This window comes from Exophiala spinifera (genome assembly GCF_000836115.1).
Source record: "Exophiala spinifera strain CBS 89968 unplaced genomic scaffold supercont1.6, whole genome shotgun sequence".
NCBI lineage: Eukaryota > Fungi > Ascomycota > Eurotiomycetes > Chaetothyriales > Herpotrichiellaceae > Exophiala > Exophiala spinifera.
Genome location: NW_015622518.1, coordinates 1,016,147 through 1,028,757, shown reverse-complemented (window position 1 = coordinate 1,028,757; position 12,611 = coordinate 1,016,147). Strand labels below are relative to the sequence as shown.

Genomic DNA, 12,611 nt, shown 5'->3' with positions numbered 1-12,611 from the left:
CGTCGCTCTGAATCGCTGTGAATCGCTTCGAATCGCTTCAAAAGGTAACCACCTCTCGGAGAATGGTAAAATTGTTCCATGTCGTATCGAGTGCCTTGGTGGCTTCCATGAATATCTGTCGGTTGTCGTAGTCGACATTCTTCTTAATATCGTGAAGTCGCTGTGTTTCGGGTACTGCCTCTCCAAACGACAGACCTTCCTCTTCAAGTTCCATGATGCGGGATGCCAGCACGGCCATGATGGGACCCTCCCATACGCCTTCTTTTCCAGCTCGCTTGAGCTGCATAATCGCTCTGCGCCGAAGATCCCAGTCGCGGCATTTGCACGCGACGAAAAACAGGGGATGCACGATGCCAAGCTCCATGGTAAATGGTGTCAATTCCATCTCCAATGGCTTGGCTTCTTGTATGCCAAGAGCCGCAGTCATCTGTTCGACCTTGGACACCATGTCTTCGAAATCGTCCGTAAAGTTGTCGAACACACTTTCAGGCCCGCAATCGATACAGACTTTGAGCATAATCACTGCAGTCTTGATCTGTAGCCTCATCCCCAGCAGACTCTTGATGTCACTATTCGTCAATTGATGGCTATTAGACGTGAAGAAGTCCTCTAATGCCGCCATCCACGTATCGAATGTCGTGATTGCTTCTTGGGTCCGTGTCCGCCATTCTAAAGGCACCGAGTCTGCGTCCCAATACCGATACATTCGAACATCGGACTTGATAAGCTGATATACAGATACCAGCAGGTTATCCAGGTGATAACGAACTTGGCTCAGAGTCATATCAGTGGGGAGCACCCGAGGTAGTGTGATGTGGGTAGACAAAGGTTCGGCGCGTTCCTTCGAGAAGGTGCAAGCCTGGATATCATAGCGCGCAAAGACTCGTAGCAACTCGTCGATTTCATTCTCTGGAATCTCTCGGAAGGTTGCTTGTTTATCGGAGGCCACCAGAGAGGTGTCGTCGCTCTCGGGGAGGTTCATCTGGCGGAACAATTCTCTCATGCCTTGCTGGTAATGGATAACTGCAGCCATGTTATTGCGACGGAGTACCTCGAAGCAGGCGAATAATATACTGGCGACGATGGCGAGCTTGGCGTTGAGTTTGGATGGCTCGTTCAGTCGTTGGTTGAGCTGCCTCAGTGCACCGCCGTAGAGGGATAAGGCGTGCCGGTAGCTGTTGTCCTCGATCAGCTGGGGCGAGTACCTGCCACTCCGCTCTTGATAATCCTCATGTAGCGTGCCCAGTGCGATAATGGCGTTGCGGACAACGGTCTCCTCCAGGCCCACCTTCAGTACGAGTTTGCTCCAGAATCCGGCTTCAGAACCACCAGTAAGGAGAGGCACTGTACAGTATTGGAAGCGATGGAAGATACGACGCTCCTGCGTGTTGCCTGGAACCGGTTTGGAGATGGAGTCGGGTTGAAATAGATACTGAGCAACTGGGTAAGAACGCGACGGTGGCGATGATGTGGACGAGGATGATGATCTTCCTGGTGTCTCTTTGGGGAACTCGTACCCATCACACTTACGACCAGTGGAGGTACATCGCTTACCTGCGAGACACGTGAGCATCATACGTACATCAGCAGGGACATTGACAGCAGTCTAACGACGAACTTACAGCTCGGCTTAGTTTCGTCGCACTTCACACGCCGTATCTGCACAAACCAGACGGGTCAGTTGGTCATTTCAGCCATCTACAGCCTTGACGAGATTCTGGGTCTGGTCACCGGTGGCGAAACAAGGCCTGGAAATCCTGCGTGGAGACAGATCGTAGTGGACTTACCTTGCAAGTTTTACATCCAGTCCGTACTTTTGGTTTGCTAGCCCGCTTCCGACGTGCCAAGACAGGCAAGGTAGAAGACGATGTCTCAAGGTAGGGAAAACCACCGTTAGATGCGCTTGTGATATCGCCCGGCATTGAGCTGTGAGCAGAGTCGATGGAATCATGCAGATAATAATGCGGACCGGAAGCGGCTATACGAATCGGCACTGCGAAGGGTTGACCTTGCGGCCACATGGCCATCGGAGCGACACAGGTGGCGAAAGAGCTGCGTCAAAAGTACGAGGAGATCCTTGGGTCGAAGCCAGTTCCGGATCCGTCCAAGCGTCAAGGAAAAATAGCTTCAGTGATAGCCGGGTCTCGGTGGGAGGCCAGACGATTGTTGCGTCGGAGGCTCATGCAGGAACCGACTCGGATTGCAGTGGGAAGATGTGAAGCAAAACTTGTTACGAGGAGCCCAATGTCAGTGGCGATTACTGTACGTATATACCAATGAAGTAGGCAGATTAACTGTAAATGTCAAGGTGCACTTCTGAAGGCTTTTTGGTCGAGTCAATAGTGCCTCATACCAAGCAGAGGGTGTTGCAAGGCTCGGCTAGCTTTCAGCTACTCGAAAGGCTGAGCTCTGGGGGTGATTATCAGCGTTGAGAGCCCTGAGAGAGTCCAGTCATAGGCCACGCTCAGGCCTGGGACATGCTTGAGTGCCAAAGATTTAGGCGGGGACCGTCAGTAGTGATCGCGAGCGCCGAAGGTGTTGAAACACAAATTGGGCTGGATAGTGGGGGACGAGAGAGGCTGATGGTAGGCGGACAGCGTGGCGGCCGACGTTTAGGATTTTTGGCGATCTGGGTCGAAGTCGACGTATACGGTATGAGGCGAAAGGAGAACAAAAGGACCAGCTGTGCGGTTGGAAAAAGCTGGGAGATGGTTAGATGGGCTGTGCAGAACTCGACAGCTTCGGCTGAAAAAGGCCGCTAAACCCAATGGAGCTGCCGGCTCCCTGCGCACCGAGGCCGAGGTTGATTGGCTTGTTCGTACTCGTACCGCTTAAGTTTGGTGGTTTGATTTGACCTTGAAGTTTATCCGCCGAGTCCCAGACCAGATGTCCAAAGTACAGGTACTGGTCTTGCCGCACTGGCGCAACGAGTTTCGGGATCGAGGTCTATACGAACACATGCCGAGGTCGAGATTGCGCTTCGCATGTCGCTTTCAGAGCTAGATGAGCTCGTAAAGCGAGGCCTCTATCCACTGGGGACAGCCCACTGACACGCATGGACGCACGAGAGACCTCATATTTACACCCTGGCCAAGGTGAGAGCGTGACAGATTCATGTAGGGAGATGCGCGTGTATCATGCATTGGGCTTGACTCGCTCATCCTCGGTGGCCACTACTTCTGTCTATCTAAGGTATCATTGGTCTCAATCTCTTGACTATGAGTATACACGACCTGGAAAGCAGAGGAGCTGGATTCCGTCGCAGATTAGCCCATGGGTGCACGCTGTGTGCATTCTATCAATCCTTGTAGTGAAAGTTGTGTGCATTTTCCCCTGGACCCTAGCACTCTCTCAGCCTTGCTCTGTGTGTCCAAATTTGGCCGGGAGCGGGGAAACGAGTCACGGTCTAAACGCGCAAAGCCATGGATGCGGTCAATACGCGTCTCCTCTCCTCTACCAAGAGTTTTCCGAGGACAGACTGTTAGCGATGTTCGAAAAATAGAAAGTCATTCATTATGGTAAGTACTTCATCCTTGTGGCCATCGAATCCAACCACTAAAACATCTCAGGCCGCCTCCTTTCGACGTCTCGCAAAGGACCATGCGCAGCTGCAAGCCGCTCTCCCTCCGAACTACCTCTTCCTCGAGTCTGATGACCCTCAGTCGCTCCCTGATGACCTGACACAATTGAACGTGCTCGTCACTGGGGCGGAGGGAACTCCTTACTCCCAAGGGCTATGGCTGCTACACCTCAGGGCTCCCCTCGACTACCCAAAATCCCCGCCTAAGGCGACGTTCAAAACACGGATCTACCACCCAAACATCGAAGAATCTACAGGCGCAGTGTGTCTAGAGACACTGAAAAGAGATTGGAAGAGTAGTCTGACATTCAAAGATATTCTTGTCACCATCTCCTGTCTGTTGATCCAGCCTAACCCGGATTCAGCGTTAAATGCAGCCGCTGGAGCCCTGATTCAGGAAAACTACGATGCTTTCGCGGCTCAAGCCAAATTGATGGCAAGCATCCACGCACCGATCCCCCGACATCTTGCCAAAGCCGTCTTGGATGCAAAGAGGAGAGGAGAAGAGGAGAATGAGGATGGCTCAACACAAACTCTGAAGGGTACGAGTAGCAATAGCCATGCCATAGTCGATCAAAAGCTTGGGGACAATACCAAGGAAAACGAAAACCAGAACAGTCGCGACAAGAAGATCTCCACGAGCTCCAAACGTCCTTTATGTGAAATGTCAAGCACCGAAGGGTCGGAGACGCATGGCATGCAGATCGACGAAGTGGCCCAGACCGGGCCGAATAGGAAGTCTCCTCGTCTACTACGGCCAGGAGTACCAATTCCACAAGACATTTCGAGTGCATTATCTACGCAAGAGGATTGTATCGATGAAGATGGAGATAAGGAGAATATCGGAGTTTCGACGGGCAAAGCCACCAAAGGAGCAGCTCTGCATCAAGCAACGGTGCCCCCGACAGGTGCCACACTACGGAAGGTCTCGAACATTGGGGGAACAAAAAAAGGGCTTCCACGGGTGGGTATTCGCAGATTATAAGCATCTGGACCCCTATCTCTGGACGGGTCCTGCCGAAATTTGCCCTCCTTTTCAGTCGAAGCATTTAGCGAGTTTCTTGTACCAGTTTATACCCAATACAAGTGGCTTTGGTTGTGTCCACGGAAATGCCCACGCACACAGGAGCGGTGTGAAGGCGCAAATCCAAGGGACCGTTATCAGGAGAAGCTGACAGCGAGAAAACTTTGCTACCAGCCATGTGACCTTGAAAACCGGGCCGGAGTTCGTCGCCTTGATTGCGTGCTTGCCGATCTGATATGAATTATTAAGATGAGAGGTGAGAACCCGCTTCGCTGGGGAATATCTGACTGGATCTATGCAACAAGACTCCGTTCGAGGCGGTCCGGATCCCAGTTCTGCATTGAGGATGGGGTCTTCCAAGAAGCAATGGAGATTTTCCCGTGGAGGCGCACATCAGCACTGACCACCATGGAAAGGCAATGCGGAAGCATTCTTCAGCGAAAAAGACCGACGGCCGACGTGCCGGCCTAATTTGAGTTTGTCGTGCCGATAGAAGCGATTTCGCTCGCAGGTCTGCAATAGTGCCCTCAATGTCAATAATTTTCTCCTCGGTGTTGACTCCCATCTCGAGCGCGACTCGGTTCCAGAAAACTGGGTCTGCGCTGGGTATAAGAATATCACCGCGCTGACCGCACATTCTTGAAGGGAATTCTTTATTGATAACTCCCTCTCTCTGGTTCACTTCGGCCCAAAGAATAGACCTCACTCTACACCTCGGCAGCCAAAAAATCCCCCTCGTTCCACCCCGAAAAATCCTCTCACATCCAAACAATGGCATTCCAAGGCACGCCTGCACACACGCGACCAAGTGTCACCCGCAACACCACGAGTTCGTCGGTGGCGACTGTCAGCACGATCTGCAGCACCCCCATTGAGGAAATGCGCAACTTCGGTGACAGCTGGTTCGAGAGCCAAGCCACCTCACTTGCCGAGTACTACAAGCAAAAGGAGCTGAAGAAGACGGCTGCCACCCCTGCCCTCAAAGGCTACGGCGAGGCTTACTTCGAGGGCTTTGCGGCCCAATACGAGGCCTATCAAACCAAGCGTGCTGCCGCGTGAATCGCAGTGGCATCGCGAGCAGTAGAATGGACCCCCAAGGATCAAGTCCGTTCTCGACTATGACGCATGGGGAAGAATTGATGGATGCATGAATGCAGCACCCAAGAACGAAGATTGTGAGAGCCTGTCACGGACATATTTTACAGCAAGAGGGTTTTATCGCAAGCGGTGGACATTTATTCCCGTTCAGCGTTCCCAAGTTTTCCACGCGCTGAGAGGCGTTTCAGTTCGATATCATTATCTGAGCGGATGATATCGTGTTCAGATCGCAGCCTGGATCCGGATTTTCTTCTTTCGACACTACGACATGAGTTTTCAACGCTGGGTATATACACGAATGGAAAGGTTGGTTGCCTTGCTTTGGGATTGGAAGGGATGAGACGGGACTTTTTTTTTTTACATTGATGACACGCGGGATATGTTGAGCTACGACAATTTCTCCGTATTGAGGGAACAAACGAGATTAATAATACATAATTTATGCCACCGATATCTGTATTTATCAGCAGTCATTCCTCGCTCTTCTTGTGAATCTGGGTGGTTGTCACTGCCATCAACCATGGGTCTCCGGAACACTGCACCTCGTCAGCGCCTCAATGGTGGGAAGATGCATTTCGTGGTACGAGTAGTACGAGGATGGAGTTGGTGTGGACAGGAAGGACATCCACTCTTGTGAAACTCGGTGTCCATGGTAATGATTTTCCCAGCATGTGGATTTGTGTGTGTGTGTGTGTGTGTGTGTGTGTGTGTGTGAAAATACCTACGATCGACAGCACGAGTACGCGTGCGGTGTGGCTGGCCAAGACATGGACCTAGAGAGGAAACATGCAGACAACGCACTCTTTATCGATAACAGAAGCACAAGCGATATACTGTATTTGTAGGTGGCCCATGTTGGACTCCATACGGGAGAAGAGATAATCTGTGGTGGGGGTTTGATGGAGGGGGGATGTGTTAGGAGTGTTGTTGTTCTTTTTCCCCTTTGCGAACACGTCGTCACCCTCGGCAAACAGTTGGCGTGTGCCAGTTCATGCAAGGGCGCCCTGTCGACGCTGTCCTGGATATTTTTGAATCGTCGGTTCCCTCGCCCCCTGGCGATCTGACACCAGCACCCAGCACACGAGCCCTTGCAGCCGCACAGACCCCCGGCGACTCGTCAATCTTGTACGCCCAGCCTCGTAAAATCGATCCACTGATGTGCCGCCCCAGCCACTCACAAGCCGCCGTGAGGTTGTTGCTCCGCGCGTCCATGCAGGAATTTTTCCAGCGCAGAAACAACAGCCAAGCGGCTGCATATTTTCCTTCGCCGCCACCAACAAGAAGGGGTTGGTGGCTTGTTCCTCCATACTGCATTTGCAGAGTACCTTATGTAGTGGTTGGCGTGGACGGAGATGGTTGGGGAGCGACGCATGGGGTTTGTCAAGGGGGTTTGGTATTCTCTATATATGTACCTCAGTCCTTGAGATGGGCTAAATGTTCACATCCCATTTCCCATAATTTGTGATCCGATTCATCTCTTCCCGTCGATTCACTCCCAATACGAGATAGTCCGAACAATACAACGTTGGACGAGAAACAACCTTTTTCGGTTTTGCCACCATCAACAAAAATCTAAGACAACGCGAATACAGAGGGCGAGTGCCTACTTACTTGTAGCGTAGCATCGGCACCATCAAGACACCAGGATCCTCCCCGGAGTTCCTCACCGCAGTCGAGTCTTGAGAAGTCTCTACCAAGAGAGCGCCTCGCCAAGGCTATACGAGTACTCGGTATCAGCAAGAAAGGGACCCTTTTCCCCCCTTTGCTAACCTACTACTACGGCGCTGTCCACACTCATCACGATCTACTATCCAACAATCAATCAGTCACATCGCTTCACAATGCGGTCATTTGTGTCTCTGTCATTCTCCTTCGCCATCCTCTCGTCACTCTCTGCCGTCATCACCGCCAGTCCAGCACCGCTTCCTCAAGGATCAGAAGCCAACACCACTACCACGGCATCCTACGAGAACCCCTTCACCGTCTACACGACAGAGACCAACTCTCTGGGCGTCATCACGGGCATGCCGTCCGTAGTGACATCCCAGCCGTCCGTGGTGACCAGCCAGCCCGTCTCGCCCACCCTGCCCAGCTACTCGGGGTACGTGTACGCCAACAGCACCGCCGCTACGAGCAGCGTCGGCACCGAGACCGAGACGGCGACATCGGCGGCGGGACAAAGCACCACCGGCTTGACGGGCTCAGTACCATTGTCGACGACCACCACCCTGGCAACCAGTGCCGGCGGTTCATCATCAGCGTCGGCTACTTTTGCAGCGGCCACCGGCGGCGCGGTGTCCAACAAGGTCGCCGGTGCTGGGATCGGGCTGGTCATCATGGGCCTGGGATTCTCATTGCTGTGAACGCCATCAAGCTCGCCCAACCAGGCAAGGCAAAGGAGAGTTGTTTTGGCGGTCTTGTAAAACATTATGTGCTCAGTGCGGTCTTATGAGTTGGAATGCACGCTATGACAAAATGCAAAATCACGGACTGGGAGTCGGGTATTCGGAAAATTTAATGGGAGCATCTGGAGGTGTCGAAAACGGACTATTTATACCCACAGAATCACAAGGCTTAGACCTTGACGCAGAGGAAATGAATGGAACGGAACGACAGCAGTGAAATTTCAGAAAAGCGATGGAGTTTACGAGGTTGAGTACGGATATGTGAAAGGGTAAAGATAACCTTGTCATATGTGGAAGTGCTCCGATATGATAAGTGAGGGCGTGGAATAGTGTAATAGATAGAATACGGAAGTACTCCTCACAGGGATATTATCAGAACGTGTCCATCGACCGAGCACTGAAATTCATCTCTCGAACAACCCACAAACACGTCCCTGGCTTCCTTTCTCGCCTTGTTCCTTTTCCGGTGTCCGTTGTTGACTTTGGCATGGTCCGTACAACCAACCACCGTGGTCTTCCAAGCTGAAGTAATGCATATAAAGAGCTCCTGACAGTCAATTGTGATGGTATTTTTGTGATACAATGCTCCCTCAAGAACTCATCTACATATTTTCCGTCTGGTGATGCAACTTGTGGGCTGGCATTGTCACAATGAACATTGCATAGGATCTCCTTATGCTCTAGTCCGTTCACCTGAGCACCGCGAGAACAAGAGCTTACTCAGAAATGTCGCCAATAACGACTGCAGCGTCCTCGAACTGGTACACGACTTCGAGGGGAGAGCTCGACTCGAAAGGGGTGATCAGCTGTACTCCAACCAGACGACAGCTCTCCCGCCAGTCACACCCTCACTCCAAGCGACGCCCGCTCCCAGTGTGTCTTTGCGTGGGTCGTCTAGCATCTCGTTGCGCGGTATTACACCGTCACGTATGATTTTTGCTTCATTTCATCCTTTCAGCTTTTGGTGACCGTGCCTTGCGACCGAGCCCACTTTGAAAATTCACTTCGCTGAGCTCTGATATCCATGAACCCTACTCGTTCCTCCAGACCTCGGAAAGGGTTTGGTTGGCCTTCTCTTTCAATCTTTCCGGCCCACGCACTCCAGCTGACTGGCTTCAGAGGTTCCGAGCCTAGGATGAGGCCGAAACATGCCAGAAACACAGAGATTAGAGTCTCCAGCTTTATATCGAGTGGCAGAGGAGCAGGCTTGTGAAACCTGGTTGACAATGTCGAGAATTCATGTGCTGAGTATGCTCTACCTCCAAGTTAGCGGGCCTGTCTGGCAAACACGTAGTCTAACGTACGCATGGAAGAGCGATAAGAGACCGACTAGGACGAGGATGCGAGAGAAGAAAGACATGATGGGTGGACGAGCTGGCTGTGTGATGCTGAAAGTTGCACCTGTAGGCTTTCAGACTGCGTATCCCCGTACAAACTGTTCGCAATTAACCGGTTAATCGTCGGAGTGTGGTCAACCACCTATTACTCTCACTTCTCGCTCTCGCTGCTTTTGACAGATTGCCGCTGCTGCTTTATGACTCCCTTTGATGGCCTTGTTTACCTCGTCCGTCCGCTTTACCAGCCTTTCGAACACTTCCGCTCAGCCTGACACATGATGGTAGTCACTCATGATTCGGGCTCGTTGGGAATCTTCGGCCGCTTCATGATTTATCGGCAAGTCAGTTCTTCACACCCCCAACGTCGACATAATGGGTGTGCGCATGGGCGAGCTCACGCCGCCGTTGATGCAAAATTGGTGTGAGCATGGCCGAGGAGACACGTCATGGGTGGACGGAGCTACAAACGAATTGGCCAACAGTACTGGTGTTTCAAAATTCCTATTTACTAGATAACGACGGTCACCAATCCCAATTATTCAATATCACGATCTGGGATTTGACATACAACTTTTGCTCATACAGATCGGACCATGAGACTTGGGACTGTTCACATGAATCGGCTTGCGGAATGGCAAACGACATAGGCCCGCTTGGAAGTGATATGAAGGATTCACTCGTCCACCCATTGTGACTGTAGAGGTAGTGACACGGCTTGATATTACCAACTTCATCCATGTACAACCCCCGGCATCGTTAGTGTTAAATCTCAGACATCGGACTTGACCGGACTTGACTCACGGGCATAAATAACTTCGTCGCCCCCATTCTCTCTCGCCTGGTCTGAATCTGCAGGACATTCTCCCACAAAGTCTTCATATCATCAGTCAAAGTCCAGAGAAGAAATACACTCAACACAAAAGCTCCAACGAACAATGTTACAATCTGTCGCGAGATACACGAATGATGCCGGTAAGCGCGAAACATCGTTCTGAGGCTTCGCATGACTACCTTTCTGGCAACCTGATCGCTAACTTAATTTTCTCATCGTTTTGACCGCATTCAGTCGGCATTGAGAAAGCTCTTAAGTTCGTGCAATCGTTCTCTCAAGTTGCCGAAGTCATGTTCGCGTCGACCCCCGAAGAACTAGCACGCTGGGCCATGGCTAAAGAGCAAGCAAATATCGGTAAGTTCCAGGCACGCGGCAAACGGGAAAAGATCCATATTGGGGTCCGCATTTGTGGTTTCCACACTGTTGAGGCTCCCTCCCCCCCCCAGCATCCAATCTGCGCATCGCTCTTCGTCGTGGTGAGGCAATGTGAACTCGGGTCTTGACTGATAGCGAAACGTGCAGGACGTCGTTATTTTCGAATAGTCAAATGGATAGACTGTTGGACAACCGCGTACAACCTGCTTACAACGTACAACTCCCCTTCAGCGTCCACCGGAGATGAGAAGCCCCAAAAGAACAACAACAACAGCAACCAAGATGCGATCAGAGTCACCTTGATGATAGCCAAGTTTTCGCTGCTTGGAATCTTCTTGTTCATGGAGATGTTCTGCATTGTATGTCTCCACACTCTCTGGCTGAAGTCCTCCCTGGAGGACGACTTCGACGCTATGGGGGCAGTATGACTGACATGACGACTTGCTTCCAGGCCGACGCGATGCACATCACGCACAACAGCTGGGCACCGGGTCTTCAATTCGAGTCTTTGAAGTTCTGGTTCTACTCTCTTGCGGTGTCGATAGTGCTCGGGCTCTACGATCTGTTCATGCTCGATTCGAGCGCGGCGCACGCAGAGCCACCAGCAGTCAGTGAGAAGACGAAAGCTAAGGTTACAGTCAGGACCGGCGGCAAGGAGGCGTCCACGGTAATTGAACACACGCCCGCGCCGCAGAACCAGAACGCACATAAGCGACAAGCGATCTTGAAGAATATTGTGGCCGATAGTTGCGACCTGTTGATCCCAGGCTCGATTGTCGGTTGGATTCCTATCGATCCTGTTCCTGTCGGCATTGCCGGGACGCTGAGTGCCATCTTAGGTGGGTCTGATGCTTGGGCACGCGTTAACCCATGATCCGGATCTCTTACTGAAGAGGATGGTCCTCCTGCGCGCTGAAAGAGCATAGCCATACAGGGGCTGTGACTCGAGACTTTCATGGTATCAAACGCACAGTCATAACATAGCAGGCTACGTCCATTGCCTCACACAAAAGACGGATTGTTTCGGCTCCAGTCGCCATATCAACCGCCATATATACATACGTACATATATATATCACATTGGACTCAGGTTTTCGCCCAAACACCGGCAACGAATACGACCGTATGGGCTGCCAGTCCAGCTACGAGATTGAAGCTTTCTAATCATTATTCCACCACGGTAACAAGATGGAACGATTCTCACGACTACATTGACTCTCATAGGAAGAATTCGTTGATCAGACAGTCAGTGGGAAGTGTTTGTAGGCAAGCACGGGGATGGTACGCATCATGACATTCTCGCAGATCAAGCTCACAGGCCCAACCTCCCGACCATACGAACCATACGAACCATAGAAACGGCATTCTCCAGCCATCATTGGACTTACCCGGTCTATGGCTTGGTTTGTTTCTGAAACACCACAGAAATGGAAGAATCTAGTCGTTTCCCTCAAAGTCATTACATACGGTGTGGCGAAGCTACCTCGACTTCCAAACAAGTTCTACGTCGGTAGCCTGCTTACCGAACAGGATTTGCTAATCGTCTCGGCAATCACGCAACTCTTAACGACCCTATACCAATAACACGACTATGGCGTGATCAGAGGTTATACCCCTGTGTTGGAGGCAATGTGGATATTTTTCTACGAACTATTGGCAAGACATTACAAGCTTGCTACAATTCTATGGTCAGCTGATGACATGTCTTGGGAAGGCTTGAATACACATTCGCCTTTGACGGCAGACGAAAAACTGAAAATCAAGTGGACATCAGAAGAGCCGTCATCAATTCTCGCTTTGGCACATGAAGCACAAGACATCATCCAACGTTAATCGAGAGATGATGTACAATAGGTTCTTCCTTTTACTCCTTTCGTTGTACTCCTTTCGTTGTACTCCTTTCGTTGTACTCCTTTCGTTGTACTCCTTTCGTTGTACTCCTTTCGTTGTACTCCTTTCG

The 12,611-nt window shown here is 51.3% G+C and overlaps 6 protein-coding genes across 6 annotated transcripts; 4 read left to right on the top strand and 2 right to left on the bottom strand.

Annotated features, from left to right (window-relative positions):
- Positions 1-37: 37 nt before the first annotated feature.
- On the bottom strand, positions 38-1,573 carry PV08_08290 (uncharacterized protein; the record flags this gene model as incomplete). Its single annotated transcript, XM_016382616.1, has 1 exon — positions 38-1,573. The coding sequence occupies one exon, from the start codon at positions 1,571-1,573 to the stop codon at positions 38-40; it is 1,536 nt and encodes a 511-aa protein (XP_016233319.1).
- Positions 1,574-3,515: 1,942 nt separating this feature from the next.
- PV08_08289 (uncharacterized protein) lies at positions 3,516-4,565 on the top strand (the record flags this gene model as incomplete). Its single annotated transcript, XM_016382615.1, has 1 exon — positions 3,516-4,565. One exon carries the CDS (start codon positions 3,516-3,518, stop codon positions 4,563-4,565), a length of 1,050 nt encoding a protein of 349 aa, XP_016233318.1.
- Positions 4,566-5,375: 810 nt separating this feature from the next.
- On the top strand, positions 5,376-5,663 carry PV08_08288 (uncharacterized protein; the record flags this gene model as incomplete). Its single annotated transcript, XM_016382614.1, has 1 exon — positions 5,376-5,663. The coding sequence occupies one exon, from the start codon at positions 5,376-5,378 to the stop codon at positions 5,661-5,663; it is 288 nt and encodes a 95-aa protein (XP_016233317.1).
- A 1,880-nt stretch (positions 5,664-7,543) lies between these two features.
- On the top strand, positions 7,544-8,065 carry PV08_08287 (uncharacterized protein; the record flags this gene model as incomplete). The annotated part of the gene is made up of 1 exon (XM_016382613.1): positions 7,544-8,065. One exon carries the CDS (start codon positions 7,544-7,546, stop codon positions 8,063-8,065), a length of 522 nt encoding a protein of 173 aa, XP_016233316.1.
- A 996-nt stretch (positions 8,066-9,061) lies between these two features.
- PV08_08286 (uncharacterized protein) lies at positions 9,062-9,467 on the bottom strand (the record flags this gene model as incomplete). Its single annotated transcript, XM_016382612.1, has 2 exons — positions 9,062-9,362; positions 9,412-9,467. The coding sequence occupies 2 exons, from the start codon at positions 9,465-9,467 to the stop codon at positions 9,062-9,064; spliced, it is 357 nt and encodes a 118-aa protein (XP_016233315.1).
- A 912-nt stretch (positions 9,468-10,379) lies between these two features.
- Positions 10,380-11,525, top strand: PV08_08285 (uncharacterized protein; the record flags this gene model as incomplete). The annotated part of the gene is made up of 4 exons (XM_016382611.1): positions 10,380-10,416; positions 10,511-10,630; positions 10,799-11,010; positions 11,103-11,525. 4 exons carry the CDS (start codon positions 10,380-10,382, stop codon positions 11,523-11,525), a joined length of 792 nt encoding a protein of 263 aa, XP_016233314.1.
- Positions 11,526-12,611: the final 1,086 nt, after the last annotated feature.